This window comes from Rhamphochromis longiceps, linkage group LG9, assembly GCF_057381845.1.
Source record: "Rhamphochromis longiceps isolate RC_006_pf linkage group LG9, R_longiceps_female_GT1.1, whole genome shotgun sequence".
Classification (NCBI taxonomy): domain Eukaryota; kingdom Metazoa; phylum Chordata; class Actinopteri; order Cichliformes; family Cichlidae; genus Rhamphochromis; species Rhamphochromis longiceps.
In genome coordinates, this window is record NC_140565.1 from 8,120,776 (window position 1) to 8,145,935 (window position 25,160).

General features: G+C 41.0%; 1 protein-coding gene across 3 annotated transcripts; it reads right to left on the reverse strand.

The window, feature by feature from the left end:
* Nucleotides 1-24,614, reverse strand: waca (WW domain containing adaptor with coiled-coil a). Of its 3 annotated transcripts, none has more exons than XM_085418134.1 (13): nucleotides 24,374-24,614; nucleotides 24,142-24,172; nucleotides 23,136-23,328; nucleotides 14,169-14,260; nucleotides 13,382-13,497; nucleotides 13,167-13,282; nucleotides 6,401-6,652; nucleotides 3,958-4,080; nucleotides 3,640-3,791; nucleotides 3,193-3,317; nucleotides 1,403-1,595; nucleotides 1,191-1,318; nucleotides 1-1,103 (listed from the first exon to the last, which is right to left on the reverse strand). In XM_085418134.1, the coding sequence occupies exons 1-13, from the start codon at nucleotides 24,412-24,414 to the stop codon at nucleotides 1,034-1,036; spliced, it is 1,632 nt and encodes a 543-aa protein (XP_085274260.1). In that variant the 5' UTR covers nucleotides 24,415-24,614; the 3' UTR covers nucleotides 1-1,033. The 3 variants fall into 3 exon arrangements, with proteins under 3 accessions (XP_085274260.1, XP_085274258.1, XP_085274259.1); XM_085418132.1 differs by having other exon boundaries at nucleotides 1,403-1,598; XM_085418133.1 differs by having other exon boundaries at nucleotides 1,403-1,598; nucleotides 3,640-3,788; nucleotides 24,374-24,613.
* Nucleotides 24,615-25,160: the final 546 nt, after the last annotated feature.

The window sequence follows — 25,160 nt, forward strand, 5'->3', positions numbered from 1 at the left end:
ACACCTGAATGTAAAAAACAGGAACAGAAACAGTGGGAGGGTGCGGGAGAAAAAAAAACGGAGGGGTGTGATGTCTCAGGAGGAGGTGAGGCAGGGCAGAGGCCAGGGGAGTGGAGCGGGAATGGTCCAAAGCAGCACGCCATCATGTCTTTTTTTTTTTTTTCCCCCATCACTCACTCATCACACCATCAGGCACTGTTTATTTTCAGGCTGGGAAATGCAGGGCCACCAGAAAGCTGCAAAACGAATCAGTGAACCACTGGAAGCACAGACCCACACAGAGGGGATGTCTGCCACGCCTAAGTACATGTTACAGTTCACCACGAGAGGGTGGAAGGAAGAGAATCTAGACAGAGTAGATTTGAAGAAAAAAAAAATTAAAAATTAAAATAAAACCCAAACTACATCGACGACAGTGTGTTATGCTTTATGCTAGGCTTCTGTGTAAATAAATGCCTTCAAACATCCTCCTCTGTTTCCACGCAGGTCACACATGCTCAGTGGTTCAGCGATCTATGAACTGACAAAATGAAGCTGTAAAGTCTGCTGACCAGTTAACATGAAGGAAAAGGCTAGCTAATGAATGTAGCCGCCTAGGCGTTGATTAGTCTGGATGTCAAAAGCTTTGATAGGCATGGCTTTCCATGGCTTCAATCTACAAAACATATTTACAACATAGATAATAACATCTACAAGAAATCTACACCCCCTCCCCGTCCACCCGCCAGCCACGGGTTTTTACAAAACAAAGTCTTGTAAATTGCCCTCCCCCCTTCCCCTCATCCTCCCACAACAGCTCTTCATTTCTCCCTCTTGGATTCCCAGCCCAACGGTCCAAAGCAAACCTGACTACAGCTCCTGTGTGTGTGTGTGTGTGTGTGTGTGTGTGTGTGTGTTTAGACTGGGCTCAAGAGGAATTGAAATTGAACAACCCGTTCTCCCTCCAGCTTCCGACTATGTGCAATGGGTCTCCCCACCCCCACCCGTCCCCACTCTTCTCCGACACCTGCTCCGACTTGCAAATCAGAAGTTCTCAGACCATAAAAGAATTCTGATTCTTCAGCTTTTCAAGTTCTTTGATTTGCTGTCTCAGAAACAGTATCCTGTGGGGAAAAGGCAGAGAACAATGAGTTATGTGCAGGTGTGTTTTACATCATTAACAGGGACTCTTCTAAAACACAGACCCTCACCTCTGCTCACGCAATGTTGCTTGTATTTCACAGACTCTGACCAAAGACCGCAGGTTTTTGAGCTCGGTGCAGTTCTCGGACATGCAGATGCTGCCCATGGTGTGAGCTTCTTCACGTAGTCTTGATGCCTGTGAGGGTTAAGATGAAAATCATTTGAATGATGCTTTCATGAAGATGTAGCCAAAACCTGTGGAAATGTTAGTGGTACAGACCTGCTTCTCTGCGTGTTCGGCGGGCCATCCCTGCACGTGTTTGATAAGGTTCTCGTTGAAGTGGGCAGCCAAGGTGGGGGTGAAGGAGCAGGAGGGTCGGGCTGCTGAGGGGGCAGGGGGAGCGGAGGCCGAGTTGGAGGCATTGCTGCTGCTGGAGGCGACGTGGTTGGGACCTGGGGAGGGACTCCTCTGACTGCTGAAGTGAGCACAGTGTTGGGGAGAATGTGAGCGATGTGCATGAACAAACTGGCCTGTGACAATCATACAGCAGTGGAGAATGCATGAGGTAGAATGCTGAACATGATAACGTGAGTTTCACAAGGTGTCTTAGTATTATAGTTACAATCGATAGATCAACATAGTATGGTGATCTAGAAGAAAGCTGGCACATTAATGGAACAATATACTGTTTGTGTGTGCAGTGTGAGATTTTCAGGCCTTTGTTTGACACTTGTGAGCAGCATGCAGGCAGCTGACTGATGTCAGGCCAGATCTATCTGGTTCTGTGCTGATTTGCAACAGCCTGATGGTCAGCTGTCCTGGAATGTGATCAAGTGTTTGCAAGGGTCCAAGTACAACAAAATTATTGTTCTGCTTGGTGTTAATGTGCACTTTAAATACGCAACACAATTAACACAAAGCACACTGACTCGAGCAAGAAACACCGTCAACAGCCTGTAATTTGAACTTGCTAACTCATAATGCTAGTACAGTAGTTCCCAAAGTGTGGGTTGGGGCCTCCTTGGTGGGCCGTGATAAAAAACAGAAGTACAGCCTGAATTCAGTCTGTCAGATTGGCCAACTCTGTTGTTGTTTTAAGGAAAAGAAGCAGCTTGACATGGCATAATAGTAACTCTACCCAAATAGGCATTTAAAGCCACTGCAATTTACTTTGGGTAATTTGTACAAAAATAGCTCTCTAGAGTGATGTGAAGCAGTACTTCTGATGGAGTGAGTGATGGATCTCCCCCCTCCTAAAAAACTGAATTCGTCCACTTGATTGCCTGATTCATGCGAGACTGAAATGAAAATATGGTTTCAAGACCCCTGAGATACATATTCTGCACAAAAATGGGATAAATGCTGAACTATATTTACTTTGCTGTGCTGCACTCTAAACTCAGTATGTTACCATGGATATACGTCAGCGTTAATTTATAACAATGTCAGATATAACAGAAGGTTTTGGATTAAGCTTAAGCCCCTTTTCCATTAGCACCAACTCGGATCTCATATTCTGACTTTTGGAATTGGATTTTGAATAATATCTGCGAGAGTCTGCATGTACAAGAGTTAAGCTCAGAGGAAAGTCATGTTCAAACCGGTTCACACTAACACTAAATACACTTCACGCAGTAATGAACACCTCCAATCAAATGACTGTTGCACAAAGTAAATCAAGACCTAGAAATGAATCAAAGAGCAACTCACTGTTCCATCAACAGCCAGCAGAGGGAGCAACAACACCACAAAATGAAAACTGAAAACAGCTTTTAAGAGTGAGTGTATTTTCGCTAATGCAGAATTTCCACTCTCTGATAGCAGATGTAGATGAAATCAGTGCCCAGAGATTAATATAACTCTAACAAGATATGTCTTAATTACTTGTAACCAATTCTGCCCTCAAGAAGGGACAACCCAAGCTTCATGAACTCACGCATATTGACACCTAAACCCAAAAAACATCCCTTGTTTCTCTGAGAGCTCACCTACTCATCATTCATGTCATAATTCCAAGCAACCCCCCAAAAAGTGGGATTTATAAAATGAACTGTTGTACAGACACTCACCCTTGGCGCTGGAGGGTGCGTGGGGAAGATGTGGTCGCATCATAACTGTGCTGCTTATCGCTGGAGAGGGGCTGCTGGGATGTGGGCTGGGGGTGAGATGCCTGCTTTGCTGATGGCGTGCTTACCTAAAACAACAAGACAAACAACACGTCATTTCACTGAAACAGACTACTGATATACACAATGGCTTAATCTGAAGCATGTCCGTCTATCTCACAAACAATACATGAAACAGACTGACAGTGTCAATCGTGACTGTAGGTGGATATTTAATAAATTCAAAAGACTTTTCACACCTGTTAACATTCTTTGGAAAGCATTTCACGTTCATAATTGCAAACTATTGATTTTTTCCCCCTCCTCTGACCTTTTTTTCCCCCTTGGGAAATATTCAATATTCACTAAGCTGGGAGTTTTCAGTACCTGCCTACTATCCTACTATCTTACTTTTGGCTGTGTGATGACAGGCTGTGTGCTGAGGAGGGGCTTTAGAGGACCAGCGTTGGTCTGTGGTGTGCTGATCCTCGGAGACACATAGGACCTTGGCGATGAGGCGTCTGATGTTAATGACATTGGTGACTGGTTCGACTGCTGAGCTGCTAGACATAAACAAAACAACAAAGTCACTCTAGGGAATCAAAACAACTTCAAATACAACTTCTAAGTACCTCACAGGAAACACACAGGAAGCCGACGCAGTCATTTCACAGCACACATAAGAATACAGTGGTGGTATAGAAACACTTGTGTATGAGCTTCATTTACCTTGGTTGGATAGTTGAGCAGCTTGAGAGAGGATAGTAGTGATATTGAAAGCTGACGGTCCAGCAGTGAGGATCTTATGAAGCATAGACTGTAATGAAGCTTGTGTGACGGCAGCTGTGAGAACTACAGAGAAAAGAAAATGGACACGCGGTTAGAACTGATGACACGAGTCCTGCTACAAGAATAGTTTAGATACTGCACTGCAGTAAGTCTGACAGTCAAAACTCAGATGTCTCCTATAAGCTGGTTTAGAAATTAGAAATAAAAGCAGAGCCTATCAGTTGTGTGTTTACAGTGTTTCTGGTGGGAATATGGTGGTGATCAGTGTTATTCAGCACAAGTGATCCTGTTCATTAACCGAGATCAACTCTATGCTGTGCAATATGACACAGTATGCACGTCCATATGTCTGCTGCTTTGATTGTCAACGGCATCTCTGAATAGTGAAACCCACCTGTGAGAATATAAATGCGAGGACATAACAGGCCCTCATTTATCCCTTTTTTGTCTTAATATATATATATATATATATATATATATATATATATATATATATATATATATATATATATATATATATATTTTTTTTTTTTTTTTTTTTTTTTTTTTCTCCTGTATGTTTGTAAATGAGATGTCACACATAAGGAGAGGGAAAAATCTTAAAACTTCAGACCCACACTGCTCTCTCATCATATATAGCTCATTCACATATATTTGTAACAGAAGGTAACAGGGAAATTTGATATACATACATATAAAGTACCTTAGCCCAAGTTATTATGCTACTACAAATACACCCCACGCATAACCTGCTACCACAGACATTTGAATTATTGATCAAAAATTCTCTACACAACCTCAGAAGCCACTGACATCAAGACCAGGAAGTTTCTGACCATGCATGGAGGGTTTCACCCTAACTTCAGCACCCTGAGGCTGTATGCTAAGCTTAAGGAAGACTGGTGAGTGTCAGTACCACAGTCCAGGATGAGATAACGAACACCTACGAATACATCAGGAAGATGGCCCTAACTGCTTAGTGAATACCTCAGGCAGCAGAAACCCAAGAGAGAGGGGCAATAGGAGAACCATCATGGAAGGACAGGCCCCTGCATGGTATGTGTTACCAGCAAATAGAGGAAGTGGCTGACATCCAGAAATCCTACCAATGCCTGGACAAAGCTGGACTGAAAGACAGCACAGAGGCAATAATCATGGCAGCATGGGAACAAGCTCAGAGCACAAGATCCATAGAGGTTGGGGTCTACCACAACAGGCAAGACCCAAGGTGCCCCTGACGCAATCCAGCACATAACAACATGGTACCCCATAACCAAGTGGATGGCATAGAATATAGAAACATCTGTGCAGAGTATGGCCTGAAAGTCTGGAGGTCAAAATGGGAGACCACCCCTTAGGGTGGTTGAAAATGAGCTAAGCTAAGATCCTGTGGAACTTCCAGATACAGACGGACGAAATACTGATGGCTAACCAACCAGACGTAGTAGTGGTAGTCAAGCAGAGATGTCCGTGGTGATAGACATAGCGATACTGAATGACAGCAACATCAGGAAGAAGAAACACAAGAAGCTGGAGAAGTACCAAGGGCTCAGAGAAGAGCTTGAGAGGATGTGAAAGGTGAAGGTAACAGTGGTCCCAGTGGTAATCTGAGCACTCAGTGCAGTGACCCCCCAAAGCGAGGCAAGTAGCTCCAGAAGATCCCAGGAACAACATCCGAGATCTCTGTTCAGAAGTGCGCAGTCCTAGGAACAGCAAAGGACCCTCAAGCTCCCAGGCATCTGGTAGAGGACCCGAGCTTGAAGGATAAAGACCGCCCGCAGGGGTGAGAGGGGAATTTTTTTTATTGAAGTTCCCACTACTATGCCATGGTTTACACCATGAGCTGGTACCACAGTGACTCACACTTGTAAACATTGAAACACCATTATCTTCATCCCGACCCTGGAACCTTGGACTTGACAGAGTCTATCAAACTGAAGCAGGATGACTTCTAAGGACATCTAGCAGCCAGCATCTGGTACATTACAACACATTCTAGACTTAGAAAAGTCTGTGCTGTCGTTCCCATTTTACAATTAATGCATCTCATACCACTCTGACAGCTGAATCTTTCCTTTCAGTGTCACATGGTCAGATACCATGTTCTCATCTAGCAAACTCTTGCCGTGAGGCATTCTTCATCCAGACATCAGCTATGCAAACAGCACCACACTGACGATGTCGAGTTAGGACTCTGTGCTCAGACTGACAGGACAGATTATGACAAAGCTTCTAACAACGGTGTCAGAACAAAAGCTGATAACAGTAGTTAATAATTTCAGTGCCTTCTTGTAACCAGTGGCCATCAATCACCGTCTCTGCTGCAAGTTGAATGTAGACAAGTTGAATATGTCAAGCGGCTCTTAAATCTATTTCTTCTTACCTTCGTTGATTTTTGCCATGTCCACACTGGCATTGTTGAGCTGCAAGGCAGTCTGAAGTGCTGGGAGAAGCTGTCGAAGCAGGGTGGGGTCCTGGAGGAGCGGAGGAGCTGGGGATTGAAGGACTGGAGATACGGGTACTGTAGACGCCGACGACCCATGTGGGCCTGATGACGGATTCAAGCTCCCAGAGCCAGATGACGACTGAGACTGGGTGGCAAGTGCTGCTGCAGGCTTTTCCACCTGGGCAGACTCTGTGGAGCAAAAAGATAAAGATGCAGTGTCAAAGGTGGAAGTCTGAAATCCATTTCCTCCAATAATTTATGGTCCAACATAAAACACAAAACCTTAAAAAAAACAACAACAACATTCATCTGAAAAAGACCTGTCTAGGAACTATCGTTCACTTTCCAGCACAGGGTGATATGCCAATAAGTGCAAACAAGCCACTGTGATTGCTTCAACATTTAACACATCCCTGCAAGTGAGACACCTGGTCAAACAGTCAGCATGTGAATGCTGCATGTGGTTTTGTTTCTGGTCTTAGTACTTTAAATCAGTGTTGTGGCATTTGATCAGGCTTTACAAGACTTTCTGCTGTTCCAGCTGGATTTTATAGATTGTGTTTCAATGGAAGAACAAGCACTACGCCAACACCTTCAGAGGCCTGTGCATGACTGGTTACAGTATGACTGCCCATAAACGGGGAAACAATCTAAACAAAACTGAACCCTTATGATTCAGCTTATTTTTTGTTGGTCTGAAAACCAGAATTCAGAATCTAATTTTTGTCATTTAGTTGTTTATATTAAACGTTTCACAAAGTGAGATGTTAACTTCCTGTATGGTTGCAAACGTAGTAAAAATGATCACAATAATAATTTTAATAGCTGTCTTTTGAAAGACTACAAAGGAGAAGAAGAACTGTGACCAATGTCAGCCCTGAATGGGGCTATTGTATATTTGCATTACTAATATACAATAGGGTTGGGTGATTGGACGAATATATCGACTATCAACGATAGGCTGAGCCCATCGGCAATCGTTTTTACAAGAGTGATTTATTTATTTGCCCATGAGTAAGTTTGCTAATAATGATGGCGTTAATAGAAGCGTGCACCCAAATGCTTGTTGATGGAGTTGATGGAGCTGCAGAAGCTGGTGATAGCCTAGCATACTCAGGCAAATAGTGGACACGTACGTGCTCATGCGCATGTACGTGCTCATGCAAGTTGTGTTTGAGTACTTTGCTCGCACTATACATCTGCACAAGCGGCACACCACTTTGGTTACATCCTTAAGTTTACCTCTTTCATCCCAAATGGGCAACTTGATATTTATTTCAGTGATGTCAGCGTTAACGTGCCGTCATCGTGACTAACGCGATTAACAATTAACCCATCTGGAGAGCAGGCTGAGTCAAAGTCCCCGAAATGCGTTGCATTTCGGGCAGTTTGTCCAAAGTTTGTTCATTCTGCGCTCCAGATGGGTTGAGCGCGTTAAAAATTTTAATGGTGATGACAGCGTTAATGCTAACAGCCCTCATTTTTTGGAGAAATTAGTTGTCCATGTTTGGACTCTCGTGTTGTAAATGCGCAAATCAGTCCGTGCATGATTACATTGCTCCGCCTATCAAAAAGTCAGCGCATGCGCAAATGTATCGCCCGTCGTCGATTATTGGTTGGAAAAGTTTTACATATCGCCCAACCCTAATACACAATACTAGTAACATGGACTGCTGTAGTGAAGCATGCCACTATATGATGATTTCATGTGTTCATACAGTCCTGTTCCATAACCCTCAGGATCATTTAAGAAATTCCACATGACTGTCTACTGCACCCCACCTCAACAGTGATGGCGCACTGCGAGAGACCCTACTTAGGCAGTTCAAAAACCCGAAAACATTGAAAAAGGGAAAGTTTTTCCCTTTGCCATCAGAACGTCATGACCGAAAATGACAATGAAATGCACATTTCTGCACAGATTTGGCCTTTTAAAGGCATGGGGTCCTAAACTTTTGATCAGCTGTAAAACAGCCTGTTTCAGTTTAAGTGTTGTTTTCAATAAATTGGATGCTCAAAAAAATGTTTTGTCTCACTCTCATTTCTTCTTGTTGCATGTTGAAGCTCTACTTGGAACCCTGTTAAGATCCAACCATGCAAATATGATTTTTTTTGCCATTTTTCAAGTGGTCTTTAAGTTTTGATCAGGACTGTATTAGGGCTTGAGTAGGTTCATTTTTGTCATTTGGCCAATTTAGTCTGCATCCTTATAAACAGGTTCAACACGCTTCAACTATAACTACCTTGTGAAGCACTAAAAGGAGACTCCGCTTTCATTTTTACAGTTTTATAAAGGTGGTGAGAGTGATATACAGACGTTCATAGACTGAAAGCTTGTGATTAGCGAGCGTAGTGCTGTGGAGACCTGCGGCTGATAAGCACCAATGTGGAAACCTCTGTTTTTGTCTGACAATTATCAGCTCACAACCCATCCAGAAGCAATGACAGGCAAGCCTAACGTCACTGTTGTTCACTTTGATCTTTTAAGCGTGTGTTATGAATGCTTGTTTGTTCATTTTTTTACAAGCTGTAAGCATCCTTCATATAATTGCTTCATTACAGCCTGTTAGTTTTTGTCCAGGTAAAGACAAAAACTTCCAGGAGGTAAATTTTTGCACTAAGCAAGTGTGTGATCACCACGCTTTAAATATAGCAGCAATTACCACCTGCTGGGTGTCTGGACGGTTAGAAAATGTTAACATATTACACAACATAACTGTGTTTCTGTAAATCAGAAAGATTTAATGAACAGATCTGTCAGGTATGTCATGTACTCCTCTGTTAAGCAGGAAGCAGTATAAGGAGCGGTTATTAGATATTCAGAAACAGGTTATTCATGATAAATGACAACCTTTTCTCAGTACACCACTTCATTACATGTTTGTTTACTTTTCAGAAGATTACTACTGACAAACGCTCAGCAACATTTTGCCTGGAACTAGCTTGTAGCAGCCTTGCTTAAATTCCTATCACAATAATAGAAGACAACCACGCTCCAGGAAATCATTTACCAGATTGTTCAAACACACAGCATCAGGACCGGCCCACTCAAATAACTATTTCCATCTACACGCAGACAAGTTTTCTGTGTCATTGAGAAATAAGCCAATAACACGGGGACAATAGGCAGACTCGGCAACAGATTGTGTGATTGTGATTTTTAAAGAACACAAAATCTCACATGATGGTGAACAAGTATTTAAAAAAACCTCTTTAAAACTTTGCGCATCTTATTCATATCTGCATTTCAAATTTAAAGTGTGCACAAACAGTCATGCAGTGGTCACGACTTTGGCCTCACAGAAGGACGTCCTGGTGTTTGTGTGTTCTCCCTATGACTGCGTGGGGTCTCACCCATAGGAGGCAACTGCTGATTTGAAACTAGCTGTAGGTATGAATGTGAGCACTAATGGTTATCTCTGCCTCTGCGTTAGACCTGTAAGAGACCAGTGAGCTTTCCTGTACCCTGCCTTTTGCGCCAGAACTGTTGTGATAGGCTCCAGCCCTCACACGAAACTGAACCGAATAAGCAGTAAAGAAAATGGATCGATGATTAGTGTGCAAAGATGAAATTATTTGGGTTCATGAGCAGCTCTAGTTGTGCAAAACAGCTTCATACAAAATAAAAACCTTCCCTGATGTTGGGTTTGGGTCTCTCTGTGAGGCAGTGTAATCAGCCAAAGACTGTTTGATGCTTCACTCTGTAACACAACTGTAGTTTATAGATGTGGCTGTAGTTCCAGCATCTCTAGCGTAAGATCTCATCACAGTCCCTGTTTTTCCAGGGCTCAAATACATATTTATCAGGGATGTGTGTGAGTAACTGACTACTCGATTTAATACTGCTGCCCCCGATACTTGGCAAGAGAAACTGCAGTCTGTTAACCTAAATACATTTTATTAATGACTGATCTTTGGATCTAAGACGTTATACAGCGACTAGCTGCAGCTGCAGGCCCAGCAGATGGCAGCACCGGTGTAGCTATGATGGAAACTTGTGAGCATAAAAGATCATTTAGAAGCTAAAAAGTCAGATGGACCAGAGGGAAACAGAATATTCTGACACTGTCTCCATTCAAACAAAGCAACACATGTACACATTCAGCACAAACATGTGGACGCTAACCTGAAACAAAAGAAGGCTGCTAGAATTAGCACAGCTAGAGACCCTACAGCCATACTGCCAACTGATACTGCATGTGCGCACAGCATAGAGTGCATAATATTTTACACCCACAATTAGGGCTGTCCGATATGACCAAAATCTCATATCCCAATAACTATATATATCACAATATTGATTTTTCTGTAAATTCAGTTAATCTCAGGCAACTCGACTTGTGTGAAGTGTTTTCTGCTGGGCGTTGTGTACCTGGAGTCATGTTTTGTGACCGATGCATGAAACTATATATTTTAGATACAAGTTGTAACAGCTGCCATTTTCTTTGTGAGTATTTATTACATGGCGTGCTGCCAGGAAAACCCTGTTCTAAAGTTTGAGTCAAAGGTTTATTTTGAGCACCTTTTTTGCTTCTCATCCGTAAACTCTCTCCATACTCTCTCACGTGATTCTTGCGTGGGTGGTAGAGAGAAAAAAATATTGCCATTAACAGTGTATTTTGCAACATCACGAAACAAACGATAGTGTATAATATGAAACAACAGATGTTTTCATATCGTCATCCGATATATTTCATCATATCGCACAGCCCTACGCACAATAGCATTTAAAATATGCATCTGTTGCTGAAAAATGTGATTATTAGAACGTGGTTCTAATGGACACTCCATCTCACTGTGCTCAATTTACTACTCATAAAATTTGGTGATTAGACTGATTTTTATCTCCCATTTCATCCACTAGTAAATTGGTTGAAATAAAGACCATTAATATTTACCAAGTGGTATTAAACGCTAGAGATGGCACGATACCACTTTTTTATGTCCGATACCGATACCGATATCATAAATTTGGATATCTGCCGATACCGATATGAATCCGATATGAATCCGATATGAATCCGATATGAATCCGATAGTGTTTTTTAATCAACAAAACTGTTTTTTAAAATATCTTGCTGCATTTTGTATAAGTTCATACTCAAGTTTAAAACAACAACTACACTAAAGCTATTCTGTTATACCTGTATGCAAAAAAAAATATTTCATTAGTTCAGCAATACTGATCAATCTAATAAACTTAAACCTACACCATCCTCCCTATTCTGGTATTTTAAAGAGTACTTAGCATAAATATTAAGCAACCTAACTAATAGGGTTCCAACTCCCAGCAACAACAAAAATAAATAAATAAAAAATAGGGAACCACCCCTCACGCTCCACCTCATGATGCTTAATCGACGTAATCAACCTTAATTTGATGCAGTGTGAAAAAAAATGCACAGAAATCAATTATTTTTCAAGAAATATTAAATAGATTCAACATCTTTCTTCAACAAAATTGCAGACTGCACAGATGGTACCTTCCCAAAGGAAAAAGTACTATAGCTTACTAGGGTATATTAGACTTAACAGTTACTATATACAGTAATGGACTTCTATACATTTTACATCAGATTAAAACTTTGGGTGTAAGATTCAGATAAATATTAAATAATTAAAAGCGAGACATTTTAAATGAGAATAAGAAAGAAAAGTATGTCTTTGTGCCCCCTTTTCCCTGTTAATGCCCTATCGGCCCCTCTGGCTAAACTTTGCTAGATCCGCCCCTGCACAGTTACCAGCGTCAGCTACGTAGAAAAAGATCCTCGAGTAGAAAGTAATATTAAATAAATTCTAACAACAGCTGATCAAGCTTAAACGTGCTGCTGTTGTTCAGCCGCTGGTTTCCTCTTTCTGGTGCAAAGTGGGCCAAAAGCAAACAAGAGACACGGACTCGCGACAGAAAAGCCGATCAGCTGATCGTTAAGCAGTTTCATGATTGAAGTAGCAGCCGGAGAGCGAGAGGCAGTCGCTCGTTAAGCTTAACACAGGAATGCTTTACAAACATTCAGAGATGGACTTACACACTTGCTTTACTTCTCTCGGGGATAACTTTGTCGGAGATGAAATGCCGGGTTGCTAGCGAAGCTCCACATGCTATCCAGACCACCGACAGGTCCCGCATGCCACAGCCGCTCTATCACGTGATGCATACTGCTCTGACGTGCTAACGTTCTGAGGTGAGTTACGGCGTGTTGCAAGTTTTGTGAGGTGCTTTCGTGATATTTAATGGATCGGATTACATTTTTTATTTTTCTCCGATATCCGATCCAGTAATTTAGGTCAGTATCGGACCGATACCGATACGTAATATCGGATCGGTCCATCTCTATTAAACGCCAAGTGCTTTGGCAACTTTTGCCATCCAAATAAAATAGAAGGATTGTACAGGATTGCAATGGGAGTTCTTCGGCTCCCTCAAGAATTCCACTCAGAAAGTAGTCCCAAATCTTGTAAAAAATGCATCTCATATTATCCAGTAGGAAAACAATGCAGCGATTTTGCAGATAAATTACTAAACTCAAAGTGACTGCAGACTCGACCCAACTTGGTTGAGCAGACAGAATGTCAAAATAACAGCTATAATTAGATAAACTGAGATGTGTTCCCTTAACTTCACAGCAGAAATTAATAGCTTTGAACTCAATTAGCTTCAGCTCACTGCCACAGTACACAACGTAATAGTGTGTGGAACACTTACTAGGTCCAGTAAAGCCAGGGGCTGCCGATGCTTGCATAGCCTCCCTTCTGTAGTCCCTGTCCTTTGGGAAACTGTTGACAACAGCAGTCTTTGTTGCCTCTTTTTGCCTCTGTTCTCTATGAAACGCATACAATACAAATTAACCATGCATGCATTCTTTATGTGACAACACTGGGACAAAGTCAAAGCTTATATAATGAAATACTTTTAGCTACCTCTCCAGCCATTCTTTGGGCTTCTCCCACTGGGACACTTCTGTCCTGCAGTTGTAATAGTATTTCTTTCCAGAGGAACTGATGTGCTCTGACCAGTCATCACCAGGTTCATAAGGCTGAAAAGAAATATACATTTAGGAACATGAAGCCAATGAGACAGAATGAAAGAGTGTGTGTGTGTGTGTGTGTGTGTGGGGGGGGGGGGGGGGGGGGGGGGGGGGCAGGTTCTGATGCAAGAACTTGTAATACAATCTGAAATGTACAATCGATATTGGGGTGAAAGCAGAAAGCCTAGGAAGGCTGTTTGCAGAGCAGCTTTGTAAGAAGGAGGAAGACTCATTCTAGAGACAGGTTTGGCTGTTAAGGAATCAGATTGAAAAGGGTTGCTTTTTAAAACATTGCTGTATTGTCACTGAAGTTTTTTTTTCTTCTTCATTTCCATCATTTAGAAATAACCTAACAAATTTAATCCAATATTATGAGGTAAACAGATAGAAAAGAGCAGAAACTTGAAGCTTACATATCACTCAGAGAAAAGCAAAGTAGAAATAACTTCAAATAAAAGCACAAGTTTATGAGTGTAAGAGGAGGATTACCCTGATTTATGTGTGACATGTAAGGGAACTTAGATGAAATGCAAGTACCAAAAAACAACACTATTTTTTTACACCTGTGAAATGACACATCAGCAGGTGCTGCTGCCAGGAAACAATTCAGTCTATTGCACAGGATAGACAAGACTTCGGGCCGTTATAGCTTCCTGTGTTAAGGAAGAGGCGATACTTACTGTGTCTGAGGTCTTGCTGGGGTTAGAATGCGAGTTGGAGCTATGAAGGGAACTGTGATTGTGAGAATTTTCCTGTGGAGAATAACTGGTCCCTGCAATGAAACACAGCACAGCAGAGGGAGAGATCCATGAGTAACACACAAAAACACAAACAAAGTTCACTGGCATCACCGAGTGTTTGGATGAAGCAGACTGCGGCAAGCATCAATGTTCTCTCGGCCAACTTAACTTCCAGGTTGTACTTTAACAAGTAAGCTCCATTAATGTAACAGTATTGGTATAATTTATTCCAGCTATGTGGCCTATCAAATAATTAGAAACTTAAAAATCTGAGAATTAAGCTGCCTACTTGATACATTTGAAGACTGCCAGCACTTCAACAGGTAACAGAACAAGTACAACAATCCGATGGAAACAGTGAACCTGCTTTTGGATATGAACTCTCTCATCTTTACCGAGATGCTACAAGAGTGTGCATTTTGAGATAACATGCCATAACATTTTTAAACTGCTTTGGTGATATAACTATATGTCAGTGAGGCAGAACAGCAGGCAAGGTACACGTGACAGAAAGGCCTCTGGTGATCATTGTTTCTGCACATGCAGCATAAGGAGATGAATGACTCAGTGAGCATCACTCTGTATAGACTAGATTCTCTAGCGGTGGACACACAGGCATCACTACAATATGCTACTGGTGCAAAATGAAAGTTTCAGCTTATAAACTTTACTAGCTTGTAAATCATCTCATTTAATAATTTTTATTAAAAAACCTGACTAGCATCTTAGGTTTACAACCCAAGAAATAATTTGAGCATATTTCCAGGATAATTTTTGTGACATACGGCCGGTTAGACAGATCAGTCCCATCCCATACTAACACTATCCATTTAGAAATTACACCCATAGTCTCTTATTTACAGATGCTCAAAAGCAACTGGACAACTGACTGAAAAGCAGTTTGTATCATTTCACTGGACCTCTCAGGTCCAATGCAATGTGGATGCAAGCGAAGGCTGAATATCCAAAACAGACATATTAAACAGATACTGGGATCCGGTCTCAATGCCCGACCCTAGAGCAGGGCGATATAGCCAAAAATATTTATCACGATATATATTTGAAAATTTGCGATAACAATATAACTGACGATATAATTGATGCGAGACAAAATACAACTCCACAACTTTACTAGCGCAAAAAACCCCCCCCCCCAAAAAAAACCCCCCATCCATTTATTTTCACTTAAACAAGCAGCTGTTTTTTTATGTGCATTAGAGCTATGTAAAAATTAAAAGTACAAAGGAAAATTCCCTGCTGAAAGTTTAACCAAAAGGCATTTCCAGTAGAAATGGGCTGACATACCCTGTGCATAACATGTATAATACCCACTGAAGTTAAAAAGCGGTGCTCTGCAACATTAAACTGCAGTGTGCCAAATAAAAAAGTCAAATACATATTTTTCGGACTATAAGGTGCACGGGATTATAAGACACATTAAGCAAAACAAAGCAGTCAGATAAATCAAACTTTATTGAACTCATTCTTCTTGCTTCGTCCACTTCTGTACCATTGATTCATTAATGCGGTTTTCTATCACAGCTGCTCTATTCCCATGTTGTTGCAGTATATTAATGACTAACCTTCTATTGTGGATGGATTATCTCAGTTGTTCTCCTGCCTGAAGTTTGGTCCGTTTGCATCCTGCCATGCAATTGCATTTGTCTCTAACCATCAGGAACCTTCATGTTAACTTTTATCGAGTGGAAAAGTGTTAGCGTTCATCCTCCAGCTTCACTGTTTATGTTATGCTAACATAGCTGTGTCGCTAGTGATCACATTATATACCACCTAGCCCAACTTCAGTAACCTTACAAACGTCACTGCTGTTTAGTTTCCCGTCTTCATTTATGTTGGAAGTGATAGCAGAGCTGTACGTTTGAATTTTTTCAGAAATCTCTCAGTCAGAACGTGCTATATCATGCTTAGGTAACTAGCGAAACTAGCGAGCTAACATCCACTAACTTCCTGCTAACTTCTAACTCCGTTAAATGTAATAAATTCTGTTTTCATGGATACCTGGATGTTAAACTTCATAGTTACACCTGGTAAAGCAGCAATGCTGATTGTTTTATTAAAGATGAAAGAATTTAGACAGTTTTTAACTCTCAGTGATGCTGCAGTGTTCGTTTGACTTTGGGACCTGAAGTGGACAGAGTTTAGGACCCAGATTACTCCCAGATTTACGAGCACCTTAGTCTGACAAATACGGCAGTAATGATGGCCGCTTGCATGTTCTACCAAAAAAAAAAAAAAAAAAAAAAAAAAAAAAGTGCTTTTGTGGGTATCTGACAGACAAACACCAAACCAGTTCCACATCACTGAAGTGGCACCATTTTTACAAACCTATCCGGTCGTTAAGTCTGAAAGTCACTAGCCGTGTCTGGGCCTAAACTCCGCTGCAGGTCCATATATCAAACGATCACTATGGCATTACTGAGAGTTGAAAAACTGTCTAAAGTCTTTCATCTTTAATAAAATGATCAGCGTTCTGCTCTACCAGGTGTAACAATTGAGTTTAACATCCAGGCATCCATGAAAATGGAATTTATGACATTTAACGGAGTTAGAAGTTAGCAGGGAGTTAGCTCGCTAGCTTCTATCTAAATACAATATAGCATGTCCTGACTGCGGGGTTTTGGAAACAAATTAAAACGTACAGCTCTGTTATCACTTCCAGCATAAATGAAGACAGAAAACTAAACAGCAGTGACATTTGTAGGGTTACTGAAGTTGGGCTAGCTGGTATATAATGATGTGCTACGTGACCGCTAGCGACACAGCTATATTAGCATAATATAAACAAGCTAACTTTTTCCCCACTCGATAAAAGTTAACGTGAGTGTTCTCGGTGGTCAGGAACAAATGTAATCGCATGGCAGGATGCTGTTTTGGACCAAACTTCAGCCAGGAGAACAACTGAGATAATCCATCCACAATACGAGGTTAGTCATTCATATACTGCTGCATGGGCTGGGCTGTAGTTACTTCCTAAGGTTTTAAAAACTGAGCTTAAATAAATGATTAGCGGTAATAAAACCGAGGGAGGTCAACAGTGATCACTGACTGTGCTTTTTGAGGAGGAGCTTTTTGAGATTAAATAGAAGAAAATACAAAACATTAAACATGTTAACAACACAAAAGCCATGTTATACGCAGACTACTTTAGGCCCGGAAGTAGGATTCGTCACGTCATCACTTAACGACCGGATTCTGGTTCATCCGTCTCACTCAACGATCCACTTTCTCCCTTCTCATTCTCTGTTGCTGCCATGCTTTTTCGGCCATGTGCGGTATGAAAACAAAGGCACTGCGCATTTTACCCATATTCTATCACGATATTTCATTTTCTTATCGTTGCCTAACATTGTACCGGTATTACCGTGAACGGTATAGTATGGCCCGGCCCTACCCGACACTATACACACCCTCCTCCCACCAAAACCCCACCTGCCAAATACCTTCAAAAGTTGCCCAATTGTACTGTAAAAAAGATAATTAAATAAAAATTAATGCACAAGGTCAAAAACTAAGAGATATATTGACACTTTCGTTGACGAATAAAAACGAGATGAAAATGATCAGGAGAGATGAGAGCCAATCAGAATCACAATTAAGTTGTGTAGAGAGGCGGGACGAGTTAAATGAGTGAACATGTGGAGTAAGTTTCACTGGTTGAAAACAGGATATATTTCAGTCAACTGAATCAACTTTACATTTAGTCTACGATAATCTTATGATATTTAGTGAACTAAAACAAAGAATTTAGAATCCCAAATTATGACTAAACTAAATTTTCTGTCAAAATTACACTGTCGGACCAACTGAGTATCGGTTCACACGAACTCAATCTGTACCAAATTTCTGTACCAGAGCATATCTGGGTTTGAGGGAAAACAAGCGCAAGACCATGTTATATCACTCAATGTTGAGGAAATTTTTTAAATTCACCAAAGCACAGTTAATGTCTGTCACCAACGTGTAAGAGGACATCATCAGCTTTACTGACATCTTCGGGTAGTTATGTAGTTGGCTAAGGTGCAGTTTTCTTCCTCCTTGGCTCTTTCCTCCATCAAGTCAAGAAATGTCAACTCATCTGCTCGTGCAAAATGAATTTCATCCTGTGTGATCAGATGTTTGTGCATGTTGGAGCATTGGGCATTTTCCCCTCTTTGTTGTGATCAGTGATTACTTAAAAAAGTACTCCATTACACATCACTCACTGAAGAAAGTGATTAGTTTAACAACATTACAATACTTTGTTTCTCTGTAAAATGACCTGAAACCCTTCATCTCAAAATTACCATCAACCTCTGGGGCGCCTCTGTCAGTGCGCCCCAGGGTGGCTGTGGCTACAATGTAGCTTGCCATCACCAGTGTGTGAATGTGTGTGTGAATGGGTGGATGACTGGTTGTGTAGAGCGCTTTGGGGTCCTTAGGGACTAGTAAAGCGCTATACAAATACAGGCCATTTACCATCGACCAATTTAAGCCCGAGGCTACTATTTATGTATCAACACAAAGCTGGCAACCCAAGGCAAACATGAAAACCAGTCGCCACAATGATTCTACTTTGGAAGCATGAACAGGTAGAAACAGGCTGTAGCCTCACAGCTCATCCCTTTGTTAGCTGTTGAAGTTCAGTGTCTGTTTGCTAGGCTGGGGTCAGCATTTACTCAGCTTTAATTTGTGCAATAAAAGTAATGTCCATATACACGCTGTAGACTGTGCCACTATTTTGCTTCTCTTGGACAAACTGAAATCAGCTGATTGTAATGCAAGTGGAACCGATAAGAAAAGTCAATAGGCAAGCAGACTAACAATTCCAAGGAATTGAACTATTGGGATTCCGATCTCAACCATGAACTCTTTTTTTGTCACAAAATAAATGTACAAAAGAAAAAAACGCAACTCAAAGAATCCAAGTCTAATGAGATCTTCAACTAAAGCACCGACTTCCACATGAGCGACCATAAAAATAGTTCCATAGCAGCAACAAATGTCTCTAAGATTAACAAATCCAGTTTGATTTTTACAAACCAACCAGAACTAGAATAAAAATAGCTTTCAATACCCAACACTGTCAAAGCAATTATGACAGAACAGGCAGCATTTTTTATCTACTTGTTATTCTGCAAGCTTGCTTAGACATGGATACAGTAATTCCACAATAAACAGCAGAAAGCCGTGAAAGATGAAAAACTTCTAGAAAAATCTGGAAGCAAAAACAAAATAATAATTTCAAGTCCTATTAACAATTTGCTAAAACTCAAAAATAATAAAGTTCATATCTGCTAAAAAGATTGAGTTCAGCAAATAATAATAGTAACAATACTGCGACACAGCTATTCAGAAGAAACTGCAAATAAGGAAAACATCATACAGAATTTAAGACCGATTGTATTCCCTTACTGAAACCTCCAACATGTCAGTATGACATATCGACATATTAAAAGTGTTGACTCAATCACATCTAACCGAACACAAAAACTGCTACAAAACAGAAACAGGAACCATAACCAAAATTTAGATTTTCTACAGGAGAGAAAAAAAATACAAACATACTGCCCAGTGGGTTATTTTTCCTTGACTTAACACATCTCTGCGCTGTCACATCATTTCACTTAATTTGGACTGGTTCTTTCTACTAACCCTCACAATGCTAAGTAAGAAGTGTCCACAACTATTTACTCTGAGGCTGTAAAAGTTTGTGAAAGGATTCCGATACGAGTTGATGAGTCAGTGAAGCTCACCTCTGATGGATGACAGAGATACTGAGATGAGTTGAGGATCGCCAAAACTTTGCCCATCAGTAAGCATTTTAGTGAGAGTAACACTGCTATTAGCTGGTTTCAATGAAATTTTCTTTGAGGCCAACAATCCACTCATAAGATTTGCGAATGTGATTAAAGTATTTATCAGAGGCAAAGTGCGATGTTTAGGACACTCAAACACCAGCTATCATAACTTTGTTTATAACCAGCTGTTGTTGTTGTTTAACCAGCTTGTTGTCAGCTGTCCACAGATGGAAGGGTAGCATTTCTTTTCCGTTTAAAAATCAGTAACTGCGACAATGTCTGGAAATTCTGGACATTGTTTATGCATGTTTTTGTGTGTTAATAACTTTAGTTTAGGAAACAATGTTTCAGGTGGAGAGTAGGAGGAGAGCAGAGATGAAAAAGGCAGATGACACTTTAAAGCAGTTTTTAAGGCAAGTTTGTTTAGAATGTTTATCAGATTTATCTGGTATGGCGCGCTAATAATATTAGCATTTTTCATTTGAGAAACCCAAGAATTCAAAGCCTTAACATCAGCTTCACTGAGAACACACACTGTCCCTTCAAGTGTTGAGTTGCTGTTTTCTGAGTGAGTTCCTTGCCAGCTGTAAATGTAAATTTTCAGCTAGCAGGCCTTGTCTGAACGCTTTCAATTTCACATCTTTGCCTGTAGGAGACTATAATCTTACAGAGAGAGAAAAAGAGAAAGCAGACCAGGTGTTGCTGTTCAGATTGGATGTCGGTCCATCTCTGCAGTGCTCCAGGCTAGTTATTTTGCACTGATTCAAACGTAGGGCTTCACATTATTAGACTGCTGTCATTGTAGATTCTCCCACATTAGAAATGCTTTATATGCAGAAATCTAATTGGAGCACCTGTAATCCTGCACTGAATTTTTGGCTCTGTGGTTCATGATGGAGAATCTTGTTAACCCTAAACTGTCTATGCATTTGTCTTCGTCACAGTAAAGACTTCATGAAACGGCATTTTAGAAACATTTCAAATAACTGAAATTGCAGATCAAACATTGAGGGAAAGACAAGACACACAGTTTGTAGGGGTATGGATAGGGCTGGGTGATATGGCCTAAGATTCATATCGCGAAATAATTTGAAGCATGTGCGGTAACGATATATATCGCGATATATTCTTTTCTTCTGTATAACGTATTTCCCACACTATAAGGCACACTTAAAATCCTTTAATTTTCTCAAAAATCGAGAGTGTGCCTTATGTATGAATTCTGGTTGTGCTCACTGACCTCAAACCGATTTTGGCGTGCATAAATCTGTTAAAAATGTTTGATGGATTGTCAGAGCATTACGGCTGCCGTAGTGAGGAGCTTCGCGGAGTAATCTGGGTCCAAAACTCCGTCCGCTTCAGGTCCCAAAGTCAAACGAACACAGAGTTAAAAACAGTCTAAATTCTTTCATCTTTAATAAAATCATCAGCGTTGCTGCTTTACCAGGTGTAACAATTAAGTTTAACATCCAGGCATCCATGAAAACAGAATTTATTAAATTTAACGGAGTTAGAAGTTAGCAGGAAGTTAGCTCGCTAGTTTCCACCTAAACATGACATACCATGTTCTGACTGAGAGATTTTTGAAACTAATTAAAACGTACAGCTCTGCTACCACTTCCAACATAAATGAAGACAGAAAACTAAACAGCAGTGACGTTTGCAGGGTTACTGAAGTTGGACTACCTGGTATATAATGTTGTGCTACGTGATTGCTAGCGACACAGCTATGTTAGCATAACATTAGCACAGTGAAGCTGGAGGATGAACGCCAACTTTTTTCCACTCGATAAAAGTTAATGTGAGGGATTCTGGTGGTCAGAGACAAACGCAATCGCATAGCAGGATGCTATAAACGGGCCAAACTTCAGTCAGGAGAACAACTGAGATCATTCATCCACAATACGAGGTTAGTTATTAATATACTGCAACAACATGGGAATAGAGCAGCTGCGAGAGAATTCAACATTAATGAATCAATGTTATGGAAGTGGAGGAAGCGCAGTTTTTGGCTTTCCCCATATTTCAAAAGTGCTTCATCTCTTTGCTATGACTGTTGCCCGGCATAATTTGCAGATGATTATGGTTGTAGCCGCTGCGATGCTTTCGACCAAAACAGGCGTAGCTTGATGACATCATCAACATGCGCTATCGCGATAGAGCGGTATAGTCAAAATCTATATCGTTGGCCAAATTTATATCGTTTATATCATATATCGTTTATATCACCCACCCCTAGTATGGATACACTTCCTACACTTAAAAACATGCAAAATGGATCTTTGGTGCTGGAATGTAATGAAATGTGGCCAATGCCTAAAGGTCAAACAAGTTAGCAAACAGCTGTTTTCATCTGGAAAAGAAAGACACATGCTGTCCTTATATTGCGAGAGCCTATCCATCATGTGGCTGCTTGCATGCAAACTTGTGGCACTGTTACTAGTGTTCAAGTAGCATTAGTTTGCTGTAGTGACTTTTTACAGAAAAGTGACCAGGACAGCTGACACACTCCGATTCCAGAGAGGAGAGCATGTCTGAAAAGGAGCTCAAAACACCACAATACTCCACGCATGGACTCAACTGCTTGCGTGCCAGTTACTCAAAGTTTACCAAAAAAAGTCCACTTTGACAAAACTGTACTGAAATGTTGTTAAAATTAGCAGTTGACCAAGGCGAAGAAACAAAAGCAGTTACTCCCCTCCACAAAACGTGTCCTTCAAGACTTGAATGTCTGTGCAGAGTGTGGTCTTACTCTGGTCTGAACTTTAACTGTACTCGCAGAACATCTACCTGTGAGGTTGGAAACCACGATAACCATTCATTCAATCAAATGCAACCTGCAGAGACTAATGCTCAGTGGTTAAAATTAAAGCACATAGCAACAGCTTAACAACGCGTTTATTTTAAATTTGTTTGTTCAAAAACTACCACGGCCGGATTACCCACAGTGTAAAACCTGACAGCTGCAGTTTCAATACTGAAGCACTCAGTTGTAAGAAAAACAAAAAAACAAAACAGCGCCTCACTAAGAGAAAGAGCACCTGTTTCTGGAGTAATTAAAGAGAGCAGCTTTATTTCTTTCTAAACTCATTTTATTCGCCGCTCTCACCTCCATCCCTGTCTCTGGCGCGGTGCGTGTGGACACCCTTTGCTCTACTGTGTCCCGTGCTGTCGATGTGCTTGTTTTCAGGGCTGTCAGACCTCCTGAGCATCTTGCAGGGAGGGGTGACGTCTGAAGAGTCTCGCATCTTGTCATGCCGGTGGTCCCCTCCTGGATGGCTCTTGGATGAGTATTTGAGAGTCTGTAAACACAAATCAAACGCTTTACTAAAAACCTCACACTTAAAATAGGCCTACACTTCTGTTATCACCATTAGCAGGTTTCTAAAAGCAGCCATGGTGAGCAGAGTCCTCAGCTCTTGAAAGTACTGTCATGTCATTTCATTCAGTTTGAATGATGCAGAAATTAATTAGCACGAGGAAATGCATATATATATATATAAATCGAGCAGCTTATTTATCGACTTCGTCCCTTCTATAAGCTTATATTTAACAGCCACGTTAATTGTGCCCGTATTTCTGCTCATAACAACGTATGCATGCAAACTAACACATGTTAAATGACGAAGTAAACAACATTTTATTCGACCTATGAGTATTAGCTCGCCATTTCACTTGGCTATCGCGATTTGAATTAGGTAGCGAATTCACTGGTTTGCTGTATAAATATCAAACACTTTGATATTAAGGAAGCTTAACTGGCTATATCCTTAAAATGACAGATTGCGGTCAGGCCCTAATCGGACTGGCTAGCAAGCAAGCTAACAGTAACAATCTATCATTAGCTTTCAGCTGTAATAAAACTCGCCCGTACCTTTTTCAAAACAGCCGACTTCGACGAATATGTTCACTCTGTCAAGTCTTTACTAGCAATGCTAACGTTAGGATATATTTACAGGGCTTAAATGGAGGCTTTAAGCAAACCTTTCTACTTTTTGTGTTATTTTCCGCACTGACTGGGGCCTGTTGTGCTCTCCAGAAGCCTGCACTAGAGTGTCCATTTTAATCTTATTTGCTGCTAGCAAGCTAGCAGGAGACGCTTGGCTAACAAGTACCTGATAGGGCTGAGAATCTCTTCGGTCGCACCTGCAAAGAAAAAGGAAACAGTTGTGAATTTTAAGCTTCAAATGTCAATGTTCAGAAATCGGTGAAAGCCCCGCAGCGAGTGAGGGATACAAGTTTCCACACAGTTATTTTGGTTTCAGTAAAAATGGCGGATTGTCAAAGCGTAGCTATGAGGAAAAGGAAAAAAAATGTGAATAAGTAAGGTTAAAAGGAGGTGTTTACCCATCGCCGAGTCTCGGTTGTTTCCTTGCATACATTACCATCAATGCCGTGTTAGTGTGATTGGAGTGGGATGTGAAAGACTGATAACTGCACTATGTTTTCGTGTTGATTCAGCGACCTGAAATCGCCAGTTATTTTTCAGCCTAGCTTCTGGGTATTGCAATGCTAAATCGGCTGCACTGGTCGAAAGAGCGCCCTCACTCAGTCCATCTCCCACTCTGGCTCACAGCCGTGTCTCTAACAGCCGAGCAAACGTAGCAGAGAAGCTGAGCTGAGACCGGGGTTGCCAGATAGGCCACATCCACCACTAGGAGCACGCCTTCGTGAAGTCAGAAAATGTTTACCAAGTCATGCTAATAACATTATATATGTGAGGTTTTGTTGCTCTCTGCCATGTACATATATTTGTTTTGACAGTTTTAAGCTAATACTGTTAATTTTACTTTAACATTACCGAATGTGGATATGTAAAACTTACACATAAATTATTTAACGGCGCATTAAAATCACCTCGCGTGCCAGCACTATGACGTCACTGATAAGTATTTGGAAAAATAACGAGTATATATATATATACATTAACTACAATTTTTTTACAGACCTGGCAACCTAGCTGCAACCGCTGCAACTACACACACCCCCTTTTTATGGCAACATCCGGGCCACAAAGCGACTGGAGTCCCCTCAAAACTTGCAAAAACGTGAATCTGTGTTGCTGCATCGGAGAAATTACTATTTTCTACCCAGAATTTTGATTTAATGCACGTGGCTCTTGTGGTCCTCCATA

Excerpts from the sequence above, each read along its gene's own strand:
- waca (XM_085418132.1), bottom strand. The coding sequence starts at position 24,414 with ATGGTAATGTATGCAAGGAAACAACCGAGACTCGGCGATGG. Across the intron at positions 23,329-24,141 it reads GAGATTCTCAGCCCTATCAG|ACTCTCAAATACTCATCCAA; the intron begins GTACTTGTTAGC and ends TTGTGTTTACAG. Across the intron at positions 3,318-3,639 it reads CTGTCATCACACAGCCAAAA|GTAAGCACGCCATCAGCAAA; the intron begins GTAAGATAGTAG and ends TTGTTGTTTTAG.